Source organism: Berghia stephanieae, chromosome 2 (assembly GCF_034508935.2).
Source record: "Berghia stephanieae isolate SIO BIC M18660-M18661 chromosome 2, UCSD_Bste_1.3, whole genome shotgun sequence".
NCBI lineage: Eukaryota > Metazoa > Mollusca > Gastropoda > Nudibranchia > Aeolidiidae > Berghia > Berghia stephanieae.
The window spans coordinates 120,926,083-120,952,801 of NC_088361.1; the positions used below are offsets into that span (position 1 = coordinate 120,926,083).

At 34.1% G+C, this 26,719-nt stretch overlaps 1 protein-coding gene across 12 annotated transcripts in view; it reads right to left on the reverse strand.

Annotated features, from left to right (window-relative positions):
- The window catches only part of LOC144966454 (uncharacterized), a 147,697-nt gene that overhangs the window by 9,318 nt on the left and 111,660 nt on the right, over positions 1-26,719 (reverse strand). For all 12 annotated transcript variants that reach the window (XM_078902998.1, XM_078902997.1, XM_078902995.1 and 9 more), the window contains 19 exons: positions 26,137-26,269; positions 24,290-24,595; positions 22,507-22,666; positions 21,323-21,510; positions 20,002-20,331; positions 19,213-19,521; positions 18,500-18,829; positions 17,398-17,508; positions 16,422-16,643; positions 15,243-15,460; positions 12,821-12,935; positions 11,443-11,628; positions 10,158-10,298; positions 9,105-9,446; positions 7,902-8,074; positions 5,747-5,906; positions 4,118-4,474; positions 2,885-3,100; positions 832-942 (listed from right to left, as the gene is read on the reverse strand). In XM_078902998.1, the coding sequence (XP_078759124.1) occupies positions 832-942; positions 2,885-3,100; positions 4,118-4,474; positions 5,747-5,906; positions 7,902-8,074; positions 9,105-9,446; positions 10,158-10,298; positions 11,443-11,628; positions 12,821-12,935; positions 15,243-15,460; positions 16,422-16,643; positions 17,398-17,508; positions 18,500-18,829; positions 19,213-19,521; positions 20,002-20,331; positions 21,323-21,510; positions 22,507-22,666; positions 24,290-24,595; positions 26,137-26,269 (4,108 nt within the window). The remainder of the gene's footprint in view (positions 1-831; positions 943-2,884; positions 3,101-4,117; positions 4,475-5,746; positions 5,907-7,901; positions 8,075-9,104; positions 9,447-10,157; positions 10,299-11,442; positions 11,629-12,820; positions 12,936-15,242; positions 15,461-16,421; positions 16,644-17,397; positions 17,509-18,499; positions 18,830-19,212; positions 19,522-20,001; positions 20,332-21,322; positions 21,511-22,506; positions 22,667-24,289; positions 24,596-26,136; positions 26,270-26,719) is intronic.

Consider the following 26,719-nt stretch of genomic DNA (forward strand, 5'->3'; position numbering starts at 1 on the left):
GACTAGAAGGAAATAGCTCCTAATATCAGGGATCAAGAGATGATAATAAATTATGGCATGTCAAAGTTACAAAGTCCTATTAAATGTTGGTATAATAAAATTCTTTAAATGTAATTGAAAATCAGGGAAGTAAACTTCTCTCCCCCCCCCCCCCCCCCCCCCCCCCAATATTTAAAATTTAGTTAAAAATAGAACCAAAAAACCAAAACAAAAAAAACCCCCAAAAAACAACTCTCATACAAAAAAAAAAAAAAAAAAAAAAAATCCACTTGGTCATTCTAGTATTATATCAGAATGAACAAGATGAGGACAATAAAGTTTAAAGCAAAAAATGACCAGCATGAGGAAATTTGAAGATTTTGAAGATTAAGAAGCAAAATTCACTCTCCTCGATGAAAGCATTTATTTCAACTCGAATTTTATAAGTCATGCTTAAAATTGAATTTTAAGCAACAATCCCAGAATAATTATATCATTTTGTATCTGTGTTATACTATCATCATCTGTTTATATTGCCCATCTTTGAACTTTGAACTTTCTGAAAGGTGGTAAGTATTAAAACATTTTAAAAACCCAGTATGGTCACCATAACCATAACACTATTACCCAGTGTATATGTCAGACATAATAATTCTTTGAATGTTGGTATAGGTTCAACATAGCGATTAAAAACTTTTGATAGGCATCAAACAAGATGGTTTTCATTGTGTTTATTTAAAAACTCCCTTTAATTACCACCCGAATCATTTCAAGGTGGCTTCTAACAAGACCAAGGATTTGTAAGAAAATATTTATTTTACGAGTAGAGAGAATAATAAAAAGAAAACTTACTGAAATCTTCATCTGTAAGAACATCTTTAAAGCAAGCAACTGATGCATATTCACCAGATTTACACATTCCCTCTTCGGACTTTGGACATTTAGTTAGTGAATCTTCTGACCCTGAAAAATACGCAAATTAAAGCAAATAAAGCATTAATGAAGATATGAGATATGAGAGAAAGTTTAATGGAAACCATTTCGAATATAAATAATAATTTGTCATTTCGAGAAAAACAAACACGCGAGAAAATCATTCTAAATTGTAAATCAAATCCTTTGGGGTATTCCAGTTTAGGCACCCCCCCCCCCCCAAAAAAAAAAAAAAAACCAACAAAAAACAAAACAAAAAAAACAAAAAAAAAAACAAACCACATTTAAAGATGTGAAAAATTGTGAGATTTTATATAGAGCAGTACTATCTGGAAACATAAGTTGAGAGAAGGTCCCTCAAAACATGTCACTCCAAATTTACAAATATGGTTGGGATGGCAAAAAACCCAGTCAAACAAGTAATGCTGTAAAATACTACACATACAAGGCATCAATCATATTATCTTGCATCACTCCGTGAGTGATTATCAAAAAAGTTGCAATTATAGCGGTCTATTTTGGATGTTTGATAATTACATGCGTGATGGCTGTGGGTGCATTATTTCTTGACCTTTTGGGGTAAAGCCCAAGCCCCTGTTTGGCTTTGCAATGGTATATAGGGTGTGATTGTTCCAACAATTTAGATGAGTATTAATATGCAGTCCCAAGTATTGCTTTCAATCCCTTTGAACGTTTGGTCATGAATTCATATGGTCAGATGGCTATCTCGATAATTGTATGGTCAACATAGGACACATTGCAGAGTGAAATTTCCTATGCAATTAGTCTGCCCATCTAATAAAGGATTCGGGATTCATAAGATGTTGACATCCTATTTCACAAAAAAGAAGGTTGTCATCAGCAGAAAAAATATTTTGTTTGTGATGGCAATTCTTTCCCAATGTCGATGATGAATATGAGGAACCATAATGGGCCTGATACTGTGCTTTGTGTTCCAGAAAATTTCAATAAATGGACAGTGACAAGCTCAATTTGGTTACTGAGTCAATTGTTAAACCACTACAACAAATTTTACTTGTCTGGTATTTCTTTAGGTAGCCTTGGCAAAATATAGAGACATGATTAGGTTGCGAATACCACTGTGTTCCTGAACTGGAGGCAATGTATCGACTGCCTTGATAAAGTCAAGTATCAGGTCATCCTGTTTTCTGTTGTCATGCAATATCATTAGAGATTTTATAGAAGTTATCAGTTGTGTCTCTTATGAGTGTTTGTGTGTGTGTGTGTGTCTGTGTGTGTGTATGTGTGTGTGAGAGAGAGAGAAATAGATAGATAGAGAGAGAGTGAGTGACTCAGAGAGAGAGAGAGGAAGAGAGAGGAGGAGAGGTGGGGGGGGTAAGAAGTTATCAGTTGGTCCTTAGAGTGTTGTTGTGTGTGTTGTCTGTGTGTGTGTGTGTGTGTGGAGAGAGAATAGATAGAGAGAGAGTGAGTGACTCAGAGAGAGAGGGGAGAGAGAGAGAGGAGAGAGAGAGGTGGGGGGGGGGGGTTAGAGAAGTTATCAGTTGTGTCTCTTATGAGTGTTTGTGTGTGTGTGTGTGTCTGTGTGTGTGTGTGTGTGTGTGAGAGAGAGAGAAATAGATAGATAGAGAGAGAGTGAGTGACTCAGAGAGAGAGAGAGAGAGAGAGAGTGGGGGGGGGGGGGGGGGGGGGGTGGAGTATGAGGTGCGGGCAGACCATATTATGTATCATAATTACTTTTACTTTTAATAAGTGTTTATCCTGTCTTTAGTGATATTTATCATTAATTTTGGAGATCTTTAACTTTCACGATAAGCAAAGAAATAAAGGGTGAATAAGAGAGAACACAATGGGAGGCAATGGTACTTATAACTTTCTACTATAGCCAAACGCTCACTATAGTTGAGGTCGTAATCGAGCAAAATGGTTGGAATACTCTAAAAAACAAACAAACCCCAAAAAATAGACTATAAAATAATGAGTGAACTCTGACCTGTGCATGACAAAGAGTTGACAGTTATATTGCCACTCATCTCCCCAAATCTTTCTCCTTTGATGGGAAGTCCATCTTGAAAGTCTTGCATCAAGTCTTTACACGCTACCTTGGCATCTTGTCGGGTGAATGAATCACCACACACTGGCTCCCATTGGTCTTTGTTATAGAAATACAGCCCTCCAGTTGGATGGTTCAGTGGCTGATTTAGTTTGGCTGAAATCGTTTTAAAAATTAATAGATTAGAATTGTCTTGAAAAACAAAAACAAAAAGAAACAAATTACAAACACAATGCAAAAACAAGTCAAGTAAAAACAAAAAACAGAGAACCCCCCCTTCCTCAAAAACAAAACAAAACAAAAACAAAGAACTCCCTCTTCCCCCAAAACATACCCGCCCCCCCCCCAAAAAAACAAACAAAAACAAAAACAAACAAAAAAACCCCCCAGAAATAAACCCAAACAAACCAATAAATTCCCTGAAAAAAAAACAAAAACAAAAAAAAAACAACCCAAAATTAATTCTTTAAAAAGATATATTTACGACTTTTACAACTTTTGATACCTCTCTCTCTCTCTCTCTCTCTCTCTCTCTCTCTCTCTCTCTCTCTCTCTCTCTTGGTGTATTTGTGTAAAGTTCTGTTTGATAAATATCAGCATATAGACCACTCACACAAGCCTAACTGGTCACTCTCGGTCTCTCACACTAAAGAAGAAATTCCTTTTCATTATGACAGCCAGTTGTTTAGTGTTGACTTAAATCAAATATTTTGCTGAGGATGTTGATTCATTACAACATTTGTCTTCATTCTTACTTGTCTGGTTTTTCTTTAGATAGCTTTATAGAGACATGATTATGGTTGCGAATACCACTGTGTTCCTGAACTGGAGGCAATGTGTCGGTTGCCTTGCTAAAGTCAATCAAGTATCAGGTCATCCTGTTTTCTGTTGTCATGCAATATCATTACAGATTTTAGAGTAGTTTATCAGTTGTGTCTTATACGAGTGTGTGTGTGTGTGTGTGTGTGTGTGTGTGTGTGTGTGTCTTTGATTATGCACAATGGAACTTAAATCACATAATAAATACCCTAAAGAAAAAAAAAAACCCAAAAAGTGTGAGCATTAATAAGTGTTGGCTGCATGCGAGAGTTGACGTCGTTGACTTCTCCCGGAACACACTTAATAAATGGTCAAGCATGAAAAAATAGAATCATATTAATTCATGAAACGTACCAGCATCAAAACAGAAAACAGCTGCGTCTTTTTGATGAGTAGAACAAGGGTTGACAAACAAATTGAGGAAATTATTTTCGCCTTCCTCATCTTGGAAACCAGTATGAGGACAAAGGTGTAGAGCAGCCTCATTTCCGACACACTGGACATTTCTCAGCCAGACAGGTCCAGTTCCAGGACCAAAAGGTGAATTTGCCTCGATTTGCCCATCATTGTATCCTCTCTCTCGGCAAACAACTCGGGCATCCATGTTATCCCATAATTCATTACAGATTGTTCCCCATCGATTGTCAATAGACATTTCCACCCTTCCAGTGTTTGGTTTGCTATCCAAGCCTGACAAACGATACTGGATACCTACAGAGAAAAAGAAATGTTTCACTCAATTGGTTAGAGCTCATATGTCCTCAATAGAATCTATTTTAAACAGCTACAATTTTCCTTTAACTTTTATTGTATATCATTTGTTTTCTACTGAAACATATCTTTTAAAAATTAAATGGGATCCATAGCGTCAATCTGGTATTATATCAGAATTAAATAGATGAAAAAAATTAAGTTCCATAGCAAAACAATGAAGATTAGAAAATATAATTAACAAACAAGGCATTTATTTTGTCTCAAATTTTATAAGTTAAGCTTGGACTTCAATATTGAGCATTAGATACATCCCGAGTCATAAGGCGACTGTCCACAAACATGTCATTGCATTATTGGTGTAGAAAATAACGGGGGCGGGGGTGATCAAGGGCAGTTTTCAACCCCCAATTCATTTCAAGGCAAAATTTACAAATTGCAATTTTTCGATTGTGTTTGTTTCTTATGGTGCCGAAAATCAATTATGGTACTAAACAACTATCAATTTATGGCAATGATCTGAAAGCTGTGTTTGTAAATAATGTAAAGCTAAAGCCTGGGTTTCATTTATGACTAAATGTGAATCACTGTATCACTCTGACATTGTGCTAGGATAAAGAGGTTGTTTACAAGTAAATTAACTTTAAAAGCGATAAGAAATATAAAGTCTTGATTTCTTTTTCTATTCTATTCACATTTGCTCTCTTTAATAAAGCGTAAAAAATTAATGCGTTTCATATCTCTTTATTTAAGATAAAGTCGACAGCATCTTTTCCACTCATAAACTATCATTTGAGCTGGTACAAAGCATTGATCTCTTTTAATTTTATGCAAAATACACGACTTTAAACAGATGTAGATTCCAAACGCTTTATTAAACTTAAAATAATATTAATACAAAGTTTGAAGTTAAAAGTGATCAACAGGTAAAATCTTAAATTTTAGTCTTTAATAAAAGTAATTTCTACATCTCTTCTTCAATCTTTTTATTATGTACCTTTGTGCATTTTGGTGGGTGCGACACAATAAATAAATAAGCATTCTCACAACTTCATGAGTAAATTTTCTCCTTTTCTGTTGAATGCATTCATACATTTATGTAAGTCGTAATTTAAAATTCGCTTTGTTCCTTCATCAGCTTACTTTTTGTCATTATATTATTCATTATTCTTAGGACATGCTTTTCTCATTTGATTTCTTTATATTAAGCCTACTAGCTTTTAAAAAAAATTATTTTATTATTATAAACAAAAAGTGAAATCATCAACACACCATTTTCATTATAACACACGACAGCAGCAGTGTGTTCTGTGGAGCAGTTACCAAGATCATTCCTTGTATTGAATTTACATTCAGACAGTTTTGTTTCGTTTCCAATGCATTGCACTTTGCTCATCCAGAAAGGTCCAATTTCGGATGCAGACACATAATCCTAATGATTGATTGTGAGAATATAAAGGGGAAAAAATCCAAAAGATGGTCAAAGAAAAAAAATAATAATGCAAACGGAAACTCATTGACGTTTTAATAATAATAATAATAATAATAATAATAATAATAATAATAATAATAATAATAATAATAATAATAATAATAATAATAATAATCACATTTTAACGCTTTTTTGCAGAGGCCTCAAAGCACTTTAAAAAGTCAAATATCTGAAAACTAAAAGTTATACTATAAATGCCTAAGTGAGCCGGTCAAAGTATAACGTAAAATGAATTATGGAGAAAATAGGTCTTTTAAGTTAAATGATACACAGATATACAACGTTCAATATCTCAATAGTCACAACACACACAGACACACACACATATACACAACACTTACTGCAACTTGAGTTTCCATACACTGAGACATACGGGCGTTAAAGATAATGAATACACATACATGTAACAACTCATAATACATTATTCAATAGAAAATAAAATTTAAAGACAAATATAAAAGCCATCAATTTCTTTAAAGATGCGTCTCGTTGCGTTTCTTTAAGATTGCAACAACAATAAGCAGTCTTATTAACAGTGGAATAGAGTTCCACACGAGATTATGGGACCAATTTTCGTGAGATATCTGTCTCCAAAGTGCTATAATTTTGTTTTTAGTGTTACCAGCAAATAGATCTTAAATACCTAATTGGTGTATAAAGGAGAATTAATTTTAGAATATTATTAGAGGATTTGGTTTTAAGAGCATTATACAACAAATCAGATCAATTTTGAATTCAATTCTAGCCTTAACTAGGACCCAATGAGGAGTTCGTAACATTTCTTTAGTATTATCAAATTTTGACCCGCCTAAACTATCCTAGCTGCATTCTTTTGTATTCTCTGTAGTTAATTTATTTAATTATCTGGAGTACTAGCTAACACGGATTTACAATAATCAAGTTGTGACAATACTAAAGCAGGAACAATAGTTTTAATAGCATCAAGGGAAAGAAATTGTTTGCTTCGAGAAATACTCCTTAGTTCAAAATTAATGATTTTTACAAATTGGATAATATGGTGTTCCATGGAAAGGCAAAGTCTAAAATAACCCTCACAGGTTTTGCATTAAAAAAAATAGACATTTGAATTTTACAACTTAAAATGGAGAGGGATTTTGATTTTATATCACTGGTTTTCAATTGTGTATCTGATCCGATTTCTGAACCGAACAATTTCGGTTTTGCTGTCAGAGTAATCACCTCCCATTCCATTTACTATCACGTGTATGCTGACGACGCACAGATATATAAATCTGTTTGTCCTTCAACTCTCATCTCTCTCAGTAAATATTGAAAATTTGTTGTCAGTCATTTAAAATTTTTACTCGTTTCTTAAGATCCATGATTTGATTGACTGACAACAAATTTTCAGCCATATAGGCTGCGGAAATTGAATGAGTTGCAACGTCTTAATAAAATACAGGCATTGTAGCCATTTGATAGTATGCTTTTAAATGAAATACTCACCAATTCTGGCCGCCACATAACCCTACTAATACACAGAACTAAAGCTCATGGTAAGCGTGACATAAGAAGTCTATAGTCTGATTGAAAGACTTTAGTGAGAACTAATCACCCAACAAGTGATATGAAAACAGTAACAACGAGTCAATTGACGTCAACCAATCATTCTATATGGCTTTTTACATACATTCAACACCTTTGATCAACAAGCTCTCTGACACTACACAACGTTCACGGCATGTATGCAAAGTGCCGCTGACTGGGCTATGAGGCCTGCATTATAACAGTCCTTGGTTAAATGTCAGCCAAAACAAGGCCAGATTTATTAACATATGCTATTACGTTATTATTATTTTTTTAAAATTAAATTGCGGAACCCAATAAAGACTTCAACCGTCTCATGTTACAAAATATAATATTAGACATTTTTGATTTCGAATTTAATTGTAAGCCATTCTAAAAAGATCATACCTCTTTAAAAGAATGAAAGTAAGCTAATCCACTCGCCATTCCTCTTTCCTTGCAGACGACGGTAGCATCTATATCTGTCCAATCACTGCTACAAATACGACCTTTGACCCCATAATGAGTTACGTCCAATTTACCAGCATGTTGGAAATCTTCATCAATAGTAATTTTGTATTCTGTAAATAATATTTCATCGAAAATTGTGATATCATATTTTTTCTAAAGTGATGAAAGCAGGCGATATGTCCAGCACAGTAAAACAACATGAAACTAAATTAATGTCAGTGTAAGTTTGGAAAAGGTAAAGAAATAATCATTGCCAATGAACTCCCGTTAACTTTTATTAAAAGTTAACGGGAGTTCATTGGCAAGCAAAGAGCATTTGACAAGTATTTCACCACCTTTTACATTAATGGCTTGAAACATGGACATTGTCAAAATAATGGATTGTTAAAATGAATTCCACATAGACAGCTCTTTATAGAAAGATAAAATTCTTAAAGTTCCAAGAGTTTGATTGACTTTTACCAATTCCAATATGCCACAACAACATTAAGGAAAAGCAGAGATAAGAATGAAGAAATCAAAAAGTTTAAGTAAAAGCAAAAAGTCAGCAGTTGTTTAAAAATGGTGGCATGGAGGCCTTCAGAGCCATAATGCCCATGGAGCCGGAGTTTATCCTGGTTTCTATAGCGTAAAACAGACAATAGCAATTGCTTGTTACCCTTTGGATAGGACACTAGTCTATCGCAAAGATATAATGCACCCAGTTGCCCAATCAATGCAAGGTCGACAGGGGGGTCAGAAAAAAAATGTTTCCATTCATAATTCTGGAATATTAATGACAAGAACATGAATTTTATATACATCAATATCCACATAATGTATTCAAAGCATTTTACAAGGATCCCAAGCCAACAGCAACACTTTACTTATTGTCTGAGACATGACCTATATGAGCACTGATATTATTTTTCTCTCTCGATAAGACAATGCTGTTACCAGCTAGGTATCACTTTTTTTCTTGAGTGAGTATGGTGAGAAAATGTGGGTAAAAAGCCTTTCTCAATGAGTCAGTTTTGTGCCGACCATAGCGGGGCTAAAACTTGGGACCTATGAGTCACATGTTGCACGTCATACCGCTCATCCACAAAACTACAAGAACAAGATAAATCATCAAATACCCAAATGAAGAAACATTTTTACCTTTATCATCATATTTATCAGTTTCCTTGAAGCAAATTACAGATGCATAGAAATTACTCTTGCAAACCCCATTTTTGATTCGACATTGGTTGATGGTTTGTTGTTCACTGACACAGCTCAATGTATTATTGGGATGAATTTGTCGGATCTCACTAGTGGTCTCTCCTTCATATGCCGAACAACAAATCCTTTTGCCGTCATAGTATCCAAGTTCTTGACATACTTTTCTGGCAGTCAGGTCATTAAAGCCATCGTCACAAACCCGATACCATTTATCATTCTTGTCATACAGCAACACAGGCCCATGGTTGAAACTTTGGCCTGATCCAGTACCCAGACGAACTGGTAAGAGGTAGAAGTAGGAAAAAGAGGGTAAGTAATTTTCTATGATTGTGTTAGGACCATATGACAACTCTACTTCACCACTTAAAATGAAAGAAAATATAATTTGTAAAACAAAAATTAATCTGTCTTTTGTTTGATCAAAACAATAAGAATAATTCTATATCTAAAAAGAAATTATAAACATTGTTAGGGCGTATTTCAATAAATATACGAAAGACAAGGAGATAGAAGAAAAATAAATTCCTCCAAAACAATTTTGTGTAAGTTACACATGGCATCATTATCTTAAATAATATGCAAGAATATCTGAGTGCAACTTGCTTGAAATTGTTTTGGATAAATGGATTTAATTTAATACTCTTCAACAGTCGTAACGTCACTTCCTTCCTAATGACACATGGTAACTTAGTAACACTGGCTCTAAACTATCGGAACAATGGCGGATGACCGTATGAAATATTTCTCCAGCGAGAATAAAGGATATCCAGAGGAAAAAAAAACACATACATTTGATCATGTTTTGACTTTTACACATTCTGATCACAAGGCATATGAAAACTTCTAGCGAGCATGAAAAATAAATGATTTTCTTCATTTAGAACCAAGATGGCCACCGTTGCCGGGCGGCGTGACATCAGACTGTTGAATCGTATTGATATGCATGAAATACCTGAAGAAAGAAATTCAAAAATATAAATAAAATAATACCTAAGGAATAACAAAACACTCCAGCATCTCTTCTATGGTTGGCACAAGAACCAGTCAGATCAGAAAACCAACCCTCATGTGGACAATCGTTCAATCGTTTTTCATTTCCAGCACACCGAGGGCTTATCTCATACACTGGACCTGAAACGATTCACAAAGTGAAATAAAGAAAATATGACATGTAAATTATTGCCTCAATTTGATATTGTGTCTCGGTGAAAATTGCCAACAAGTGAATTTAAAGTCCAAAATGATAGGATATATGAAGGTATAGTTTTAAAAAATTGGATGTAGAAACTGTATTTACTTTCCTTGACACATTAATTCAATTTAACCTTAGTTTAATATGTTTCTAATTCAACCAAACACATTACTAATTTGAGATGGTGAGTCGCATATTAGTTCTAGTCTGTTGATAAAATAAACTGAATGAAAATCTGTTGAATTTTCCATAAAGTTATTCAGAATATTTTTGAACAAAATACCGTAGATGCTGGAAAATACTGAAAAGAGATTATGTCTATCATCATTCCAAAAGTTGCTGATATTCATTTTAGGGAATTGTAGGTTAAATTGGCGTTATATATCCTATTCTCTGCATACACAGCAATTGAAGTCGGAGTTTAGAACGCCAAATAAAAAAGTTGATTAATTAACAATGGCATTGAGTCTATCACTCCATTCCCTTTAATATTGTAATATGTTATATTTTATCCATTTGCCAATCTTGGAGAGCAACGAATGATTAATGAGAGTACAACTAATGATGCAGTGATTTTGACAAGATATGCCGCGTTCATAAAAATTTCATATTGTGTTCCGGATTATTGAGGAACAGGATTCATTAGTCCTTAATTCGTTGGACTCTTTTTGAGATATAGACGAGTGACAATTCCATATCAATGTGAAGTTACTAAAAAGACTAACACAATCTCTTTCATCTATCATCATAACTACACACATGCACTGTTGAATGTGTCAAGAATAGAAAATGAAATTTTAGACAAACAAATAATAGAATGTTCTATATAGTTACTACACTTTTGACTTTATGACAGTTTTGTTGATAAGGAACCAGATCATATGAGTGTCAAAACTTTAACAAATAAATTCAGCTCCCCCCCCCCCCCCGCCATACTTATCCACAATAAAACAGAATATTGTGTAAATAAAGAGCCTTTTCCGAGGGTTCAATTTTGCACTGCCAAAATAGTGAGATTCAAATTTTGACCAACAGACCACATGCCATGTGTCACATCACTAGACTGCAAAAAGACAACTTTACCTGAGCCAATGGTCAGTTCATCTGTGTTATACACAACACCGCTGTTGTATCCCATTTGCCGACACATCACATTTGCCTCTTTCTGGTCCCAGTATCGACTGCAGATTGTGCCCCATACTCCATCAATTTTTACCTCTACTCGTCCAAAATGAGGCTGCTCTGTCCCTCCAATCCTGAATGTAAATTCTGTAATAAAATGTTCAAAAATATTGCATCAATGAAACAAACATTACATTGAAATAAAATTTAAAAAATATTTTCAGTCAGTTTATTGCAGTCATCTTAGCACACTTGAGAATGGTAATGATCTTTTAATATTTTGCAATGTAGAATCTAGGATCTTTCTTCTGCGTTTGACATTATTGATAACAGCCTTATGCATCAGACTGTCTCAATACTTCTGCATCAAGACAACTGCTCTGACTTACTTTCATTCATATTGAAGTGGACAATCCCATAAGGTACTATGAACACTCTTCTGACCAATTTATGCAGACTCAAAGTGCACCAAACAGGTAAGTCCCTCGTCCTTTTCTATTCGTCCTATTCCTTTTACCTCTTTCTTCTGTTATACATTCTCACAATTTATACCTACGTATGAGCGCTGGTGATACACGGCTTTACTAAGCTTGTATCATTAAAGATTATCCTCTGATTGTAACAAATATAAAATTGCTGTTTGTTTTTCATAATATGGATGGGGTCCAATGGAATCAAACTAAACGAAGACAAAATTGAGGTGATTGTATGATTCTACAGCAGTAAATTAAAATCTGATTATATTCAATTACTATAAATAAAGAATGCAGCAGTTTTATTATCAAATGTTGCAAAAAAAACAAAAATATACATAGACAGTACATTTACAATTAGGAAACATATCGACAAAACTTTGAATTAAACAGAATTCTCACGACAAAAGAATTCCTCTCTTTAAAATCTGTTTGTCGTACTTAGTTTTAGCTTGTATAAACTATTGTTTGGTGGTCTATCTGATGTCTAATTAAACAGACTGCTACTAGTACTTAACGATGTTGCAAGATTAAACCTCAGGTCCACTTATTTTGACGGTACCACGGGGATGCTATTACGCTTGCAATGGCTATCTGTGAAGACTAGGATCGAGTACAAGCCATCTTATTACAGTACAGCATTTATATGGATATAGAAGATCCTGATTTTCTTAGACATGTATAATTTTAAAAAATTCACTTAATCCAATCAATAAAACAATTGTGACTAATGTAAATATAATATAAATAAGTTAATATGAAATTAAAAACAATAAAACAACAATTGCGCGTCAGAGGAAAACGGGAGACATTCTTTCATATTACCAAAATAAAAACGCAAGAAGAAAAAACATGGCAATACAAACCATTTCCATAACTACAAAGGACGCCAGCATGATGACCATGTTCACACTTCTTTACACTCCCGATATTCACATTGGGACAGTCTGCCAATCTTGTTTCATTCCCAGAACATCCGATCTGCCAATATATTTTTAAAAAGTATATATGTGACCTACCACCTCAAAAAGATTTTATGTCTGGTTGGTTTAGATGCTAAAATTGAATTTATAGACACAAATAAGAAACTCGAGTTACGTTTATGTTTTATTGAGGACAATGAATATCAATTCTTAATGCGACACAACTAAAATTTCTCATTTCTTTTTATTTTCATCATCCACTGATTGTAAACAAGATTGAAAATTGCTTTTTGTCTATTAGAATATGAATGGAATCCAATGGACTCAAACTAGACGAAAATAAAACTGAGGTGATTGTATGTTCCTTTAGCAGTAAATTAAAATCTGCTATTATCAAATAACTTTCAATATTTGGTTCCCTTTGACATAATTCTGATTTGAGCTGATGGATCACATGCCGCATTATCCCATATTACTGCACAGATCCTATTCAGACTTGGCTATTTGAAATTTCATATATTATAGTTCTCAGTGTAACAAAATTGTTTCCACTATAACTAATTATATAAATCCAGAACTTCACCTCGAGAGGATTAAATAACGCTTTAAAGTCCTTAACATGAGAGCTCTGACACCAAATGTCCTTCCTTATTAAATTAAAATGCGTTTAAAATACTGTAATTGGTGCCCAGTATTCGTAGTTCTACGAATTTGTCGTCCTTGGCAAGCCTGCCTATTCAACACACCCATAGCACTTTGCTAAGTTGCTTCTCTCTCGTCACTATTTTAAAATTAATTTTTACAATGCCTGGTTTAGCAATATGAATAGAAGAAAACAACAATATGATACCAGGCATCAAAACTTCACCATTTTTATAGGATTTGTTCTAGGTTACTTAATCATCATAATAAGCAAAGGTCATTGAACCATTCAATCCAATCCAAATCACTATTGAAGGTTTAGTGTTGAATGTAAACGTGACATTTTGTTGACGTGTGTGGTTTGGTTTGTACATTTCTAGAGGGTTTTTAATTCAGAGCTACAATTAGAAGTAAATACATTTCTAAATTCACAAGGGAGTGAATTCCACTTGAAAAAAATAAATTCAGGTTTGTGTTTGTCCTCTGTAAATACTTTTCCTTTCTTGGATTTTTCTCCTGATGTTATCTATTGGAATCCGTGTATCCCTTTTTTGATCCTTTTGAACCACTTAAACTTTATTTGCTTTCTCCTTTTAGCCAGCAATTTCCATCCATCCTGCTCCATCAGATCTGTCATGCTTTCTTTATTTGATTATCTGTTAGTGAGACATATCAACATGCTCTTTTTTTATTTGCTCAAGTTTCTGGACTGATTGTTAGTTAAGTATATGGACCCCATGCATTACAACTGTATTATAGGATTGGTCTTATAAAGAAATTCTTTTCTCTTATTGATTTCAAACAAAATGTAAAATTTCTTTTCATGGCTTTTAAAAATGCCAATGTGGTGATTTCGTGGCATATTGTGGCCAAAAATCACCCCTTGATAATCAGATTTTGTAGTTGAATCCATTTCTGTTGATGTATTGAGTAGTCCACTTCAACTGACCTCCCTTTGTTCCTAATGTGGATGACTATTTTTAAAAAGTTGTTATTTTCTTAGGTATAAAAACTAACACAATACTTAAATCATACCAATAGAAATAGATAAAAAGCACAAAAAAAGACAGAAAAAAAAACTACCAAAAAAAAAAAAAAGAATACAAAAAAAAAAAAAAAAATAACCAACCCAAAACTTTTACTTAAGGGGAAAAGTTTAAGATTTTTGTCTCTAGAGGCAAAACAAACATAAGACAAAACTGGTTCGGTATTCGTATTGTCCAGAAATGGAACAGTTTGAAATTTGAAACAAAGAATGCAAAATCTATGGATTATTTCAAGGTGTTAGTAGACAGGGAATTATATGATGGGAGATATATATATGACGAATAATACTTGTTTGCACTGCTGTTGACATGGCTTTCAATCTTGTATGTATATATTATGCATTATTATATTATTATGCATGGTTATCTTCTATATGCGTGTGTATGTGTGTGTGTGTGTGTGTGTGTATGTGTGTGTGTGTGTGCTTTGCATGTCACGGTTAAAGATATATGTCTGTACACCACATACATCAGTACATTTAAGTTGAAATACTATCTTTACCACGTGTATCATTATTGTAATCTTTAATCAATTGATTTATGGCATTACTATTAATATTAAGGGCATTCAAGGGATTTTATCCTATGTTGCCCTATACCATATGTTATGTTATGTTTAAAACAAACAAACAAAAAATCCACACAAAAAAAAAAAAAAAAAAAAATTATGTACGTACATCAGTCAGCCAAAACGGGCCGCTGGAAGAACTGAGCATAAAAAGTGGTTTAAAATGGAAGTATGCTTGGCCGGTTGTGTAACCTAACTCTTTGCAGACAACATTGGCATCCTGATCATCCCAATTGTCAGAACAAATCGATCCAGGAATTCTCATATAATTGATTTCAACCCGACCCACATTGGAAGACTCCTGTTTCCAAAGTTTGACTGTGAAATCTGTGGGGGGAAAAAGAGTTAGATGTTCAACTGTTTTCGTGAAGGATCTGATTTTACTCGAGTACTGAGAGTCTTTCAAAGCCGAAAGGCTTCTGTATCAATATTAAATGCTATGAGCACATAAGTGGATATAGCGCTATCTTAAAACTTTTAAAACTTAAAATTGCTGGCTACTATTGGATAGGACTAGTCGTTGACTATCATGTAATATTTTCCACCAGACCTACAACCATGTATCTTTCCAATCACTCCCAGGTGGACAGGGAAGCCAGAAAAAACCCCAACAACAGCAACAACAACAACAACAACAACAACAACAACAACAACAACAATAACAAAATAATAATAATTTAAAAAACCCCAAAAGAATAAAAAATAAAACCACACAAAAACAAATAAACAAAGAACTAAAAAAACAAACAAACACAAAACAACACCCCCCCCCCCCCAAAACAACAAAAAAGAAAAGTTAACAACAACAACAACAAAAAAAAAACCTCAACATAATCAACTGAACCCTTGACTGATACTTGTTCATGAGTCGAGTACTCAATCAAATAACATTCGTAAAATTATCATATTTATTCCATGCTCAATTATTTCCGTTAGGTGGTGTGAGAGAAACAAATATAATATTCTTTTTCTTAATATGTCTCAAATAAACTGATCTATTATCATCAAAGTGCATTAAATAGAAGAAAAACAATATCCAGAATTATTTGATAAAAACAGCATAACTTATAGATTAAATAAAATACACACATTAAAGATTATTCATGAAGCATAATTTCCATTTGTAAATGCACTGTCATCGATGTGTAAGGCCGATAACCGAATCCACTCGTTTTAACATTATTGTAATAGATAATAGTATCCCTTGGTTTGAGAGTATTTCCATTACAACAAGACCATAACAATTTGGGTTGTCAGATTTATAAATGTAGACGACATTGATTGTTACCTTTTGCTTTTGTGCCATTGAAACAGGAGAGTTCAACATAGTCTTGATTGCTGCACAGATAATCGTCATAGTCCTGGGAATACTGATGCTTACAATCAAATAAAGATGTCTCTTTGCCAGTGCACTTGACGGATTTGAAGAGCGCCTGTTCGTGGTTGTAGCCAAAACTGCTACAGCAGTGCTGAATCCCAAAATCGTAGTTGAGCATTTTGCAGGCGACATCTTATGAGAAACAAATGGGAGTAAGTACATGAGAATCTTTTGGTAACTTGTCTTTCTGTGGTCCATACTTTATATCTAATTAAGAAATCCAACCGTTTATAAAGTCTTAAAGTTTAATTTTAGCGCTCTTTTCAAGACGTTTAACGTTTCTTTTTTCAAAGCAACACCCCCTTTCAATAGATCTATATAGGTCAGAACTTTTAAAACTCTGAGGTATAGAAAAATAATAGTCTGCAAGGGGATTTGAATCAAATTCTCCTAAATCCAAAATTGAATGACCTACTAGATACCACTCCATATTCTTCTTAAAAATATCATCGGAGTATCCGTAAAAAGGACTTCACAGCCATACACCGGCAAAAAAGGGCTATTATTATTTTATTATTATTATTATTATTATTATTATTATTATTATTATTATCTATCATATCATATAATAATAATAATAATAATAATAATAATAATAATAATAATAATAATAATAATAATAATAATAATAATAATAATAATAATAATAATACAAAAAATTAGAAATTTATGCTAGTTTACAGTTGTATTTCATAAAATCATTGGAATAAAGAAGATTGCATTGATTGTCATCTCTATGTTAGTGAATTCCAGAAATGTGTGGCAGCAGGAGAAATCGCCCGTTCAGCATGTGTGTTGGAACCTTTTTATGTACCAGAAGATGGAATAGAATAATGGATTCTAGGAATCGAGGGGGATCATGACAAAATATGATCATTCATCTTACCTGTTTCAGTCGGGCCAAACTGGGCAGAGCACACACTACCGTACATCTCCAGTTTTGTGTTATACAAAGTCAGTATGCCAGTATTCTTGTAGCTTCCCGTTGTTAATGTCACTACAAAGAGAAAGACAAGAAAAATAAGTTGTATGTTCTCTGCCACTCAAATATTCTCTGATTAAAAATTCCGTAACATAGTGGTAAAATACAATAATATAAGTCCTTTCATGCCTAAATCTTTAGATGTGGTTCTTCCTGTTAGTCAATGTTGTAATCTACAAAATGTATTTTACCCATCGCTGCATATGTTAAAAAATATTCTAATTCTTGATGCCTGTTACAATGATCCTCTGGATAAATACATTCATAATGTTTTGCTGAAATGTTTTGTCTTTTTTATATCTAAAATTCTGGTGGGTGGCTGTTTCATTCCCTGATGGTCCATCGGAAAATATTTTTATTCCCATTTGTTTTGAATCGTGGTATGGTTTATCTGGTGCTGTCTTACATTGCTAACGGTTCAAATCTACAATAAATAAACAGCTAATCAGTAATGTTACCCACTGCACCATCTTCATTGACCCCAGAATGTGATTTGAAAATGATGCAAAGTAATGCAATGTTGGGAGTGGTCACTAGTATAAGATAAACATCAGAGAAACTAAATGTACTTTCTTCAAGTGTGAAAAAACATAATTGCATTTTTGATCATTCTCACTAAATTCTGCTCAGTTGGATTAACCTAACAAAATACCAAATTGAAAAGATGGTTTATATATATATTTAAATAGTTCCATAATCAACAGACCTTGGTCTTTGACTTATCGAGTTGTTAAATAAAATATGCTTTTATTTATCACATACGACCCCCCCCCCCACCATGGCAATCTGGTATTGCGTCGGAATTAACGTAGTACAGAAAATGGAGTTTAAAGTGAAAATGTCCAATAAAACAAAATTTAGAAGTTAACAAAACAAAACTCACCCCTTCCTCAATTTAGCCATATATTTTTACTCCAATTTAAACAGTCCGATTTAAAGCATGATGTCATTTTCCCAGATATAATACAATTTTGATACAATTGCTTTAAATATCAAAACATCTTACCTCCTCTATCACATGTTATATAAGCAACATCTGCAGCTCCCACACTTTGGTATTTTGGGATGTACACTGCTTCACAATCAAAGAAATCCTTGGCATCATGCGCGCAATTGACGCTTGTCATCAACACTCGTCCATCCAATCTACCAGGAATTTGCTTGGAAATAAGTTGTCCAAAAGTATATTTCATATCAGACATACTATTGCAGAAGACACTGGCTGCATGAGTATTCATATTAAAGATGGATACAAAATATGGTTTACCATCGATGACAATTTCAGCCCTTTCTGAAAATTGGTTACCAGCTGGGTGGGTACGGAATTTTATCGGTTCTGTCAAAATGAGAAAGGAAAAATAGAAGTTGGTTACAAAATAAGTAGAAGACAACAATTGTTTGATTTGAAATAATTCAATGAGATTTGTTATTATGAATATTTAAATTATAGAATTCTATTTTATAAATATTCATGATCCACTTTATTAAATTGGTATTGTTGAAGTAAGTGCATGTAAAAAAAGTGAATTTACAGTTGATGATTAAAAAAATTGAAATTATAAGTTTATGCAATTTATGGAACTGTATTCATTCTAATAATTAAAACATAAACCTAATCCTAATTTCATATTTTTGACTATAAATTATGCATTTTGCATCGATATCACTCTCATATAATAATAATGTTTACAGGTTTATTCAAATTTACTTAAAGCTTACCATTAGTTCTTTTACACAGTATTTGGGCAGCTGTTCTTGTTGGACAACCAGCCTCAAAGTCCACGCTATGATAGCCACAATCACCGACCCTTCGTTCTCTTCCTGTGCAATTCAATGATGACACCAATATCAGTTCTTCCGGTCTCAGTGGCTTTGGCTTGAGTAGCATACCAGATAAGAAACCCAACTGTCGGCACATTACGATGGCTTCTTCTTCCCCAAGACCAGCAGCACAGATGCTTCCAGTTAGATCATAAACTTTGGCTTCAGGCATTCCAATGAAATCAAACATGGGGGCGATATTAAACCCTGAAAAGAGATGGTATATTAATGCAGAATGACGATTTACAACCATACGAAGTAGTTCATATCATTTGATAAAAACATTCAATAACAGATGTTATTGTCATGGTCTTACAAATTATAAAATCCCATTAAAAAATACCCCCCCCCCCCAAAAAAAAAACAAAAAACAAAAAAACAAAACAAAACAAAAACAAAACAAAAACAAACAAAAAACAAAACAAAACAAAACAACAATGACAAATAAACCAAAGAAATTGATAGTAAACACAAACTCAAAAACTTGAATCCCTAATTATTTAAATTTAACACTAGATTCTTCTACACATGACACCAAAACTTTACCTTTTTTGGCTATTGTAGGTTTGTATCTAAATTCGTCATATGCAAAAAAAAAAAAAAATATATATATCTGTCACTACTGCAAGTATAACAAACTATGAGAAAACAAATAACAATAAATGTCGATCATTTATTCATGTTTACCTGGACTGGTAAATGGTGTATTACTACAATGGATGTAGGCAGCATTGGTGGAATCACAGGCACCATCTTTATTAATTTTACATTTCAACAAGTCCTGCTCATTTCCACTGCACTTGACTGATGTTATGGTAATGGATTGTGGCACCAGTCCCGCCGGGTTACAGCATTGTCTTTTGCCATAAATGTAGCCTAGGCCCCGACAGGCCACTTTAGCTGCCACATCATCAATGCCAGAGTCACATATATAATGCCATGCTGTGTCGGTTATGTTTTCCTTCATGGCGAGTTGTCCGCTACTCGGCAGACTGTCCAGACTGTGTGTCAACTTCACTAATGTGGAAAAAAAAAGAGTGTAAATGTAACGGGTAATTTATATAGTACCAATATGGAAAAGTAGAAGACGGTAGGGGCTGCCTGAAGCCGGTGATCGTAAAATATTAACGAAAGAGTGAAAATGGGAAGCCATACGAAGCCTCTACATTTTCACTCTTTTGTTAGTATAGTACCAATATCCATTGACCATGCTTAGTGGTGATTTATAAAATATAATATGAATGACGGATTCATAAAAGAACAACATACTTAACATGGGATGTTTTGAGCTCATTACCTTTCCTCGATCCAGAAAAAAAGTAATGACTAATCCAGACAGACCATGGGTGAAATATCATCAATTCTTATTGGGATAAACGAAGTGCAATCTATATTATTTTAAAATAAAAAATTCACCGTGGACATTAAATCACTATTTTTATGAGCGAAATGTAATTATTCCCAAATTAGAGCCATTATAATATCAATAAGAACCCCCTACATACCCCCCTCCCCAAACAAAAAAAACCCAAAAAACAAAAACAAAACAAAACAATAAAAACATAAAAATAAAACAAAAATAAAAATGAAAATAAAAACAAAGACAACCCCCTCCCAAAACCGCCCCCCCCCCCACAAAATAACCCAAAATACCCCCCCCCCCCCACCCACACACACAAAACAAAACAAAAGAAAAACAAACATTCATGATTTCCACTAAGAAAAATAAAAACGTGCCATTGACAAAAAATAAATAATTAATTCGTGAGCTGTCTCGTGTCCTTTTTCATGTATTCAGTAACACCAATTCCTCCCACTTCATATCACATTATAATACAATGCATGTATTATCATTATAAGAATAGAGTCAATTGAAACCAAGCAGCATGATGACTGATTGTGTAAGTGTCAATGGGTAATAACTTGTTTCCCATGCGTTTTTCTGATTCAGGTAATTTGCCCTTGGGAAAAACATTTTACTTAGTAAACATTCCAAAAATATTTTTACCTCCACTGAAGCAATCGATTGCACCATCGTAGCTGAAACCCATAACAGGCCCAACGCCATTTGTAATGTTTTTCAATTTGCATTCGAGAATACTCTTTTCTGACCCAGTACAGATGACCTCAGTGAACCAAGCTCTTTCATTTTCAGGGTTAGAACCAAATGTTCCTGGAGGCAGGCCCAGGCCACCGCTGAAAATTGTAGAAGGAAACATAATACGTGACATCCACGGCAAATTGGTAAGGTATTTCTCTTGTAATATAGTCAAGCATAATTTAGCACTGGTAACAATTAAATTGTTGTCAATTATTGCACAACTTTGACCACATTTGAGTCACGTATTAATGAGATGTGAACCTGGCTGTAAGTAGTAAAATGAATATTATTGTATGAGTGCTGGTACAAATGTGGGCGATATGTAGTAGATGAAATAGAAATTTGGGGAATGAATGAATCATTGTGAAGATCATTGAGCATGGTAACTTTGTGAAAATACGACATAGTGATGAGAGTATCATTTATTCATATTTCTTTCTTCTTAATATTTTCCAAAACAACTAATAAGGAATATGAGTTATGAATATGTGTAGAATCACCAAAGGTAATGAGATCACATATAAACAATGAACTATATTACAGAATAACGATAGTAAGAAATTCTTTGTGAGGCGGATTTTTATAAATGAGAATGTGAAGATATTTCTATAACATGGCAAGATTAAAAAAAAAAAAAATTGATTCCAGATATACTTCTACACATCTATTTCATTGACTGCTTTATAAACCAACAGCAAAAAAAAATAAATAAATAGAAAATAAAAAATAAAACGAAATAAGTGACGTCACTTGGCTCTTTGTTATTATGTTCAGACTGCCAGTTGGGTGATCACTAAATTAGACTATAAACGTTTAAGGTTGCACATTGTTTTGTGTGTTGGTATTTTGATTTGGCGGGCAGAACATGTAAATATTTTATGTAATAAGCAAACAATCTCCTAAATAAAAAGATCAAAAGAGTCAGAATTGAAACGATGACATCAGGACAAAACAATTTTTCAGCCCTGGGACAAGAGGCCAAAAAGTCATTATTTTCAAGGTTTTATATATCCAAGAAATCATTTATCTTTTTCATTCCATGTTTTATCACCAATGAATCATCTAGACACTTTAGGATTTCAGCAACTCACCTGTATCCTAACTGTTTACAGACGACATTGGCAACTTCATCGGATAATTCCTTGAACCTAACTGGTACAACAGCTCCCCAGACTCCGTCTATCTGAATCTCTAGCCTCCCTTTATTCTTATGTTTACTTCCTCTCAGCCTCACTCCACCCGTGGGCCCATCTGTAATAAAAACACAAACACTCATTAACACGAAGGTCTTCTATATACAAGGCCTTGGATTCCTGTCAATGGGGATGACATAATGAAGGTGGATATTAGGAGATGTAAAAAGAGAATGCTGATCTAAGTTGTGGATGGGTGGTTGTGTTACAATTAAGAAATAACATAATTCTTTAAAAAAAACTTGAATATTTATATAGCGCAATATCCACAAGTTGTGCTAAAAGTGCCAACAGCAACACTTAACATAGAGGACGAGACATGACGCCTGTTGGGCGATAATGCATTTTTTTTCTGACAGACAACGCTGTATTGGCCAGGTACTATTTTACACTTGAGTAAAGTGAAGGAATGGGAATAAAGAACCTGTTCAAAGATGCAACTATGCATTATTCAGAGTGGGACTCGGACCTTGGATCTTTTGGTCTAAAGGCACGTTTCGTATCGCTAGACCACATATAATCAAGACTCAAACCATATCTTCGGAATGATAATGTAATGTCCTGTCCACTCAACTATCTGGACCGCAAAATATGTCTATAGTAGACCTCGGGTTACGATTTAAACTGTACAATTATCTAATCATAATACCTCACCATAAAACATGAATTTTTTAAAACCCTTAACCTCAGTTGAACCACAGGCCATCTATCAGTGCTGATGGTTTTTCTCGGATATGCAGAACTCTGTGGTTTTTTAGTCAGAGGAGAAATTTCCTCCTTTGAAAAAATTAAATTTCCCACAAAACAAATGTAGTGGTCGTGAGAGACTTGATGTGTTGTAGAATTGATTCCGTTTCCTACTCTCCAGAAAGTAGCTAGAGTACCAATGGCAATTCATCTCAATTGCTCTAAAATTGGGGGGTTAATGAGGTAAAAATAGGCTTCAAGGCAATAATTACTAATTTTTCTCCTTTTTCACTTTTTGTCACCATCAGCACATATCCACGATGAATTGCCTTTGGAGTTTTTCCTGGACAGCCTGTTCTATTTATTTACATGGGTATTTCAATCCCTTTGGATCTAGCAGAATGCTGCATCTTATGATATTTCTTAGCATTTGTGGACTTTAACCATCCAGAGAATTTCATAAGAAGGTTGTCCAGTGTATGCCAAATCAAATATCTGTTTAGATTTTTTGTAACCCTATTCACTCCATAACTGCTGACTGCTGATTGTGTTCCTTCACATTTGAATCAGGCACGGTTATGTGTTACCTGAGGTAATAACACAGGGCCATATCTTTGTAATTATTGTCATCCATCTAAGTACTGACCAAGATCAACATTGTTTGACTTGGTCACAAGATGGGACATCAACCTAGGATGAGATTCATTTGTTTAATATTTTTACGAGGCAATCTTATCACATTACGGAGGATAATAAACTGATTAACAAATAAGGAGTCCATTAAAATGGAGAATGAAATCCTTTTTTGAATGAGGATGGTAATAATGATGATAATAATAAAAATGATGATGATGATGATGATGAGTTAATAAATAATACGACGACGATGATGATGAGGACAACATAACGAACATGACAATGATTATATTATTAAAAATATCTTAATAAATTAATAATGATGATTGGTCAACACAGACAGTACACAGGCACTTACTTAAACATCGAACAGAGACAACTTCTTTCCCAGAGCAATGGCTATCATCTGCCATTATATCCAAACCAGGGCACGCTGACAGTGACGATTCAGACCCAACACACTCAGCCTTGAATGGCCAGACAATTGGTTTACCGTCTTGAATGTCAGAGACAAAGGCTAGACCATCCGAAAACTCCAGTTCTTTGCATACGACTTTGGCATCGGAGTGGTCAAAATGGTCAGGACACACGTTGCCTTCCGCTTCGAGATAGTTAATACTTAAAATACCATTGCTGCCATTTGTCAACCTCAAAGTATATCCATCTGGAATATAAAATGGGTATCTGTAACTGTAACTACGTTCCTATATTTGTTTTGTTTTTAAGGGTTTTACGGTGCTTGCAACACATTTAGGTTATATCAGCGCCATTAAAGAGGAAGAAAATGGGATAGTAAAAAGTTCGAGAATTACAATTAAAGCATCCAAGAAAAAGTAAGACATAGGGGAACTGGGAACAAAAAGGAATCAGACGTAGAAAGAAAGCATGTTGGAAAACAGATATAAGGGGAATGAAGATAACAGTATGTACCTCCCTGCCCACTATGGGAGGTCAGGATCCCCACCCAGTACTATGTTCCTAGATGATGCGTTCAAGTACCCACGTGAGCTGGTGAAGAGTTAAAGAAAGTGTAAAGAATACATGTGACCTTTCCTCTCAAACCCGTATTATGTTTATTGGGATGACAAAATGGTTTTATAGTAGAAATGCCTAGAAAGTTAATGTTTTAGTTTTTACCACAATAAGAAACTACATCTAATGTCTTCAGATAAAAATGAATTTTTTAAGCTCAATTTCATATTTTAAATTATTAAATCCATCTTTAGCAACTTACTTACTTACTTATCCGAAGCAGCGACCAGCTAAGCTCTAGCCCTTCATTCTTGTGCCATGACACAGAAGTTAAACGTCTTTTGTAGTTGTTCCAGGTGACTATATTATCGTGTGTTACTGATGCTTAGATTTGTGGGAGGAATGTGCATCTAAGGTCTTCAAGAGGTTGACAATCAAGCAAGTGGTGTGTTACTGTTTCATTGGGGTATTGACATAGGGGACAGGAAGGGGACTGTCTTTTGTAATTTTACTTAGATGGCTGTTGACCGGTATGTGTTGTGTTCTTAGTTGAAAGATGATGCTTTGCTGGTGTCTTCTGAGCATATTTTGGCTATCAGTCTTTACAGGAGTGGTTATATACGTCTATCCGTGGCGTTCATTGCCCAACTGTTTACACATTCTTCTCCCTTATACTTATTTGTTTTGAGAGAGAGAGAGAGAGAGAGAGAGAGAGAGAGAGAGAGAGAGAGAGAGAGAGAGAGAGAGAGAGAGAGAGAGAGAGAGAGAGAGAGAGAGAGAGAGAGAGAGAGAGAGAGAGAGAGAGAGAGAGAGAGAGAGAGAGAGAGAGAGAGAGAGAGAGAGAGAGAGAGAGAGAGAGAGAGAGAGAGAGAGAGAGAGAGAGAGAGAGAGAGAGAAGAGAGAGAGAGAGAGAGAGAGAGAGAGAGAGAGAGAGAGAGAGAGGTAAAATAAAAAAACCACGAAATAAAAGTGCTCGACTTTTACTTTTGGGCAATCTACGGGGAGTGTAATTGGTATTGTAACAATTAGACTCCCCAAGGATTGCCCAAAAGTAAAAGGTGTGAAACGGATCTGTAGGAGTCAATAGTAATTCATATATATACATACATATATATATATATATATATATATATATATATATATATATATATATGGGTGGGGGTGGGGGGGGGGGTGGAAACAGATAAAGCATAATGATATTATTCTTTCCTAAGAATACAAAATCATTCTTACCTCCCTGTTCACCAAGGCTACAGGCTACAGCTGCCGGGACGTCAGAAACGCAACCAGAAGAGGCTGTTTCGAGTGAACAATTACTCAAACTTGATTCTGTTCCAACACAGCTAATTTTCTTTATTCCGATTCTCTGGAAAGTGTAAAAGGTTTATGGAAATAAATATTTAAAATCCTGATGAATATCATTGAATATCATATGGAGCACTAAGAAGTGCTAATGGATGAAAGTAGGTGTTATTGAAATAAAAATAATAAAATTGATTTTCATTATCATTGTCATATTGTCAATATATAATCAAGTAGAATTTATCTATCCAAAATTACAATGTTTAAATATCTATTTTTACATGACAAGTGATATCATATGAACTGGAAAATAATAAAAGATTATTTAGATTTATCAAATATGAATAGGGTCATAAATTAATACGAAAAAGATTCTATTTTAAGCATACACGCTTTAGGTGTTAAAATATTCATATATTTCAATCCCTACATTTTCTTATTTCGTTTTGGGGGAGAGGATGAACCTCGACTTCGAAATGGAAGAAAAAAAAAGATAATCTTAAACAATCAGTTG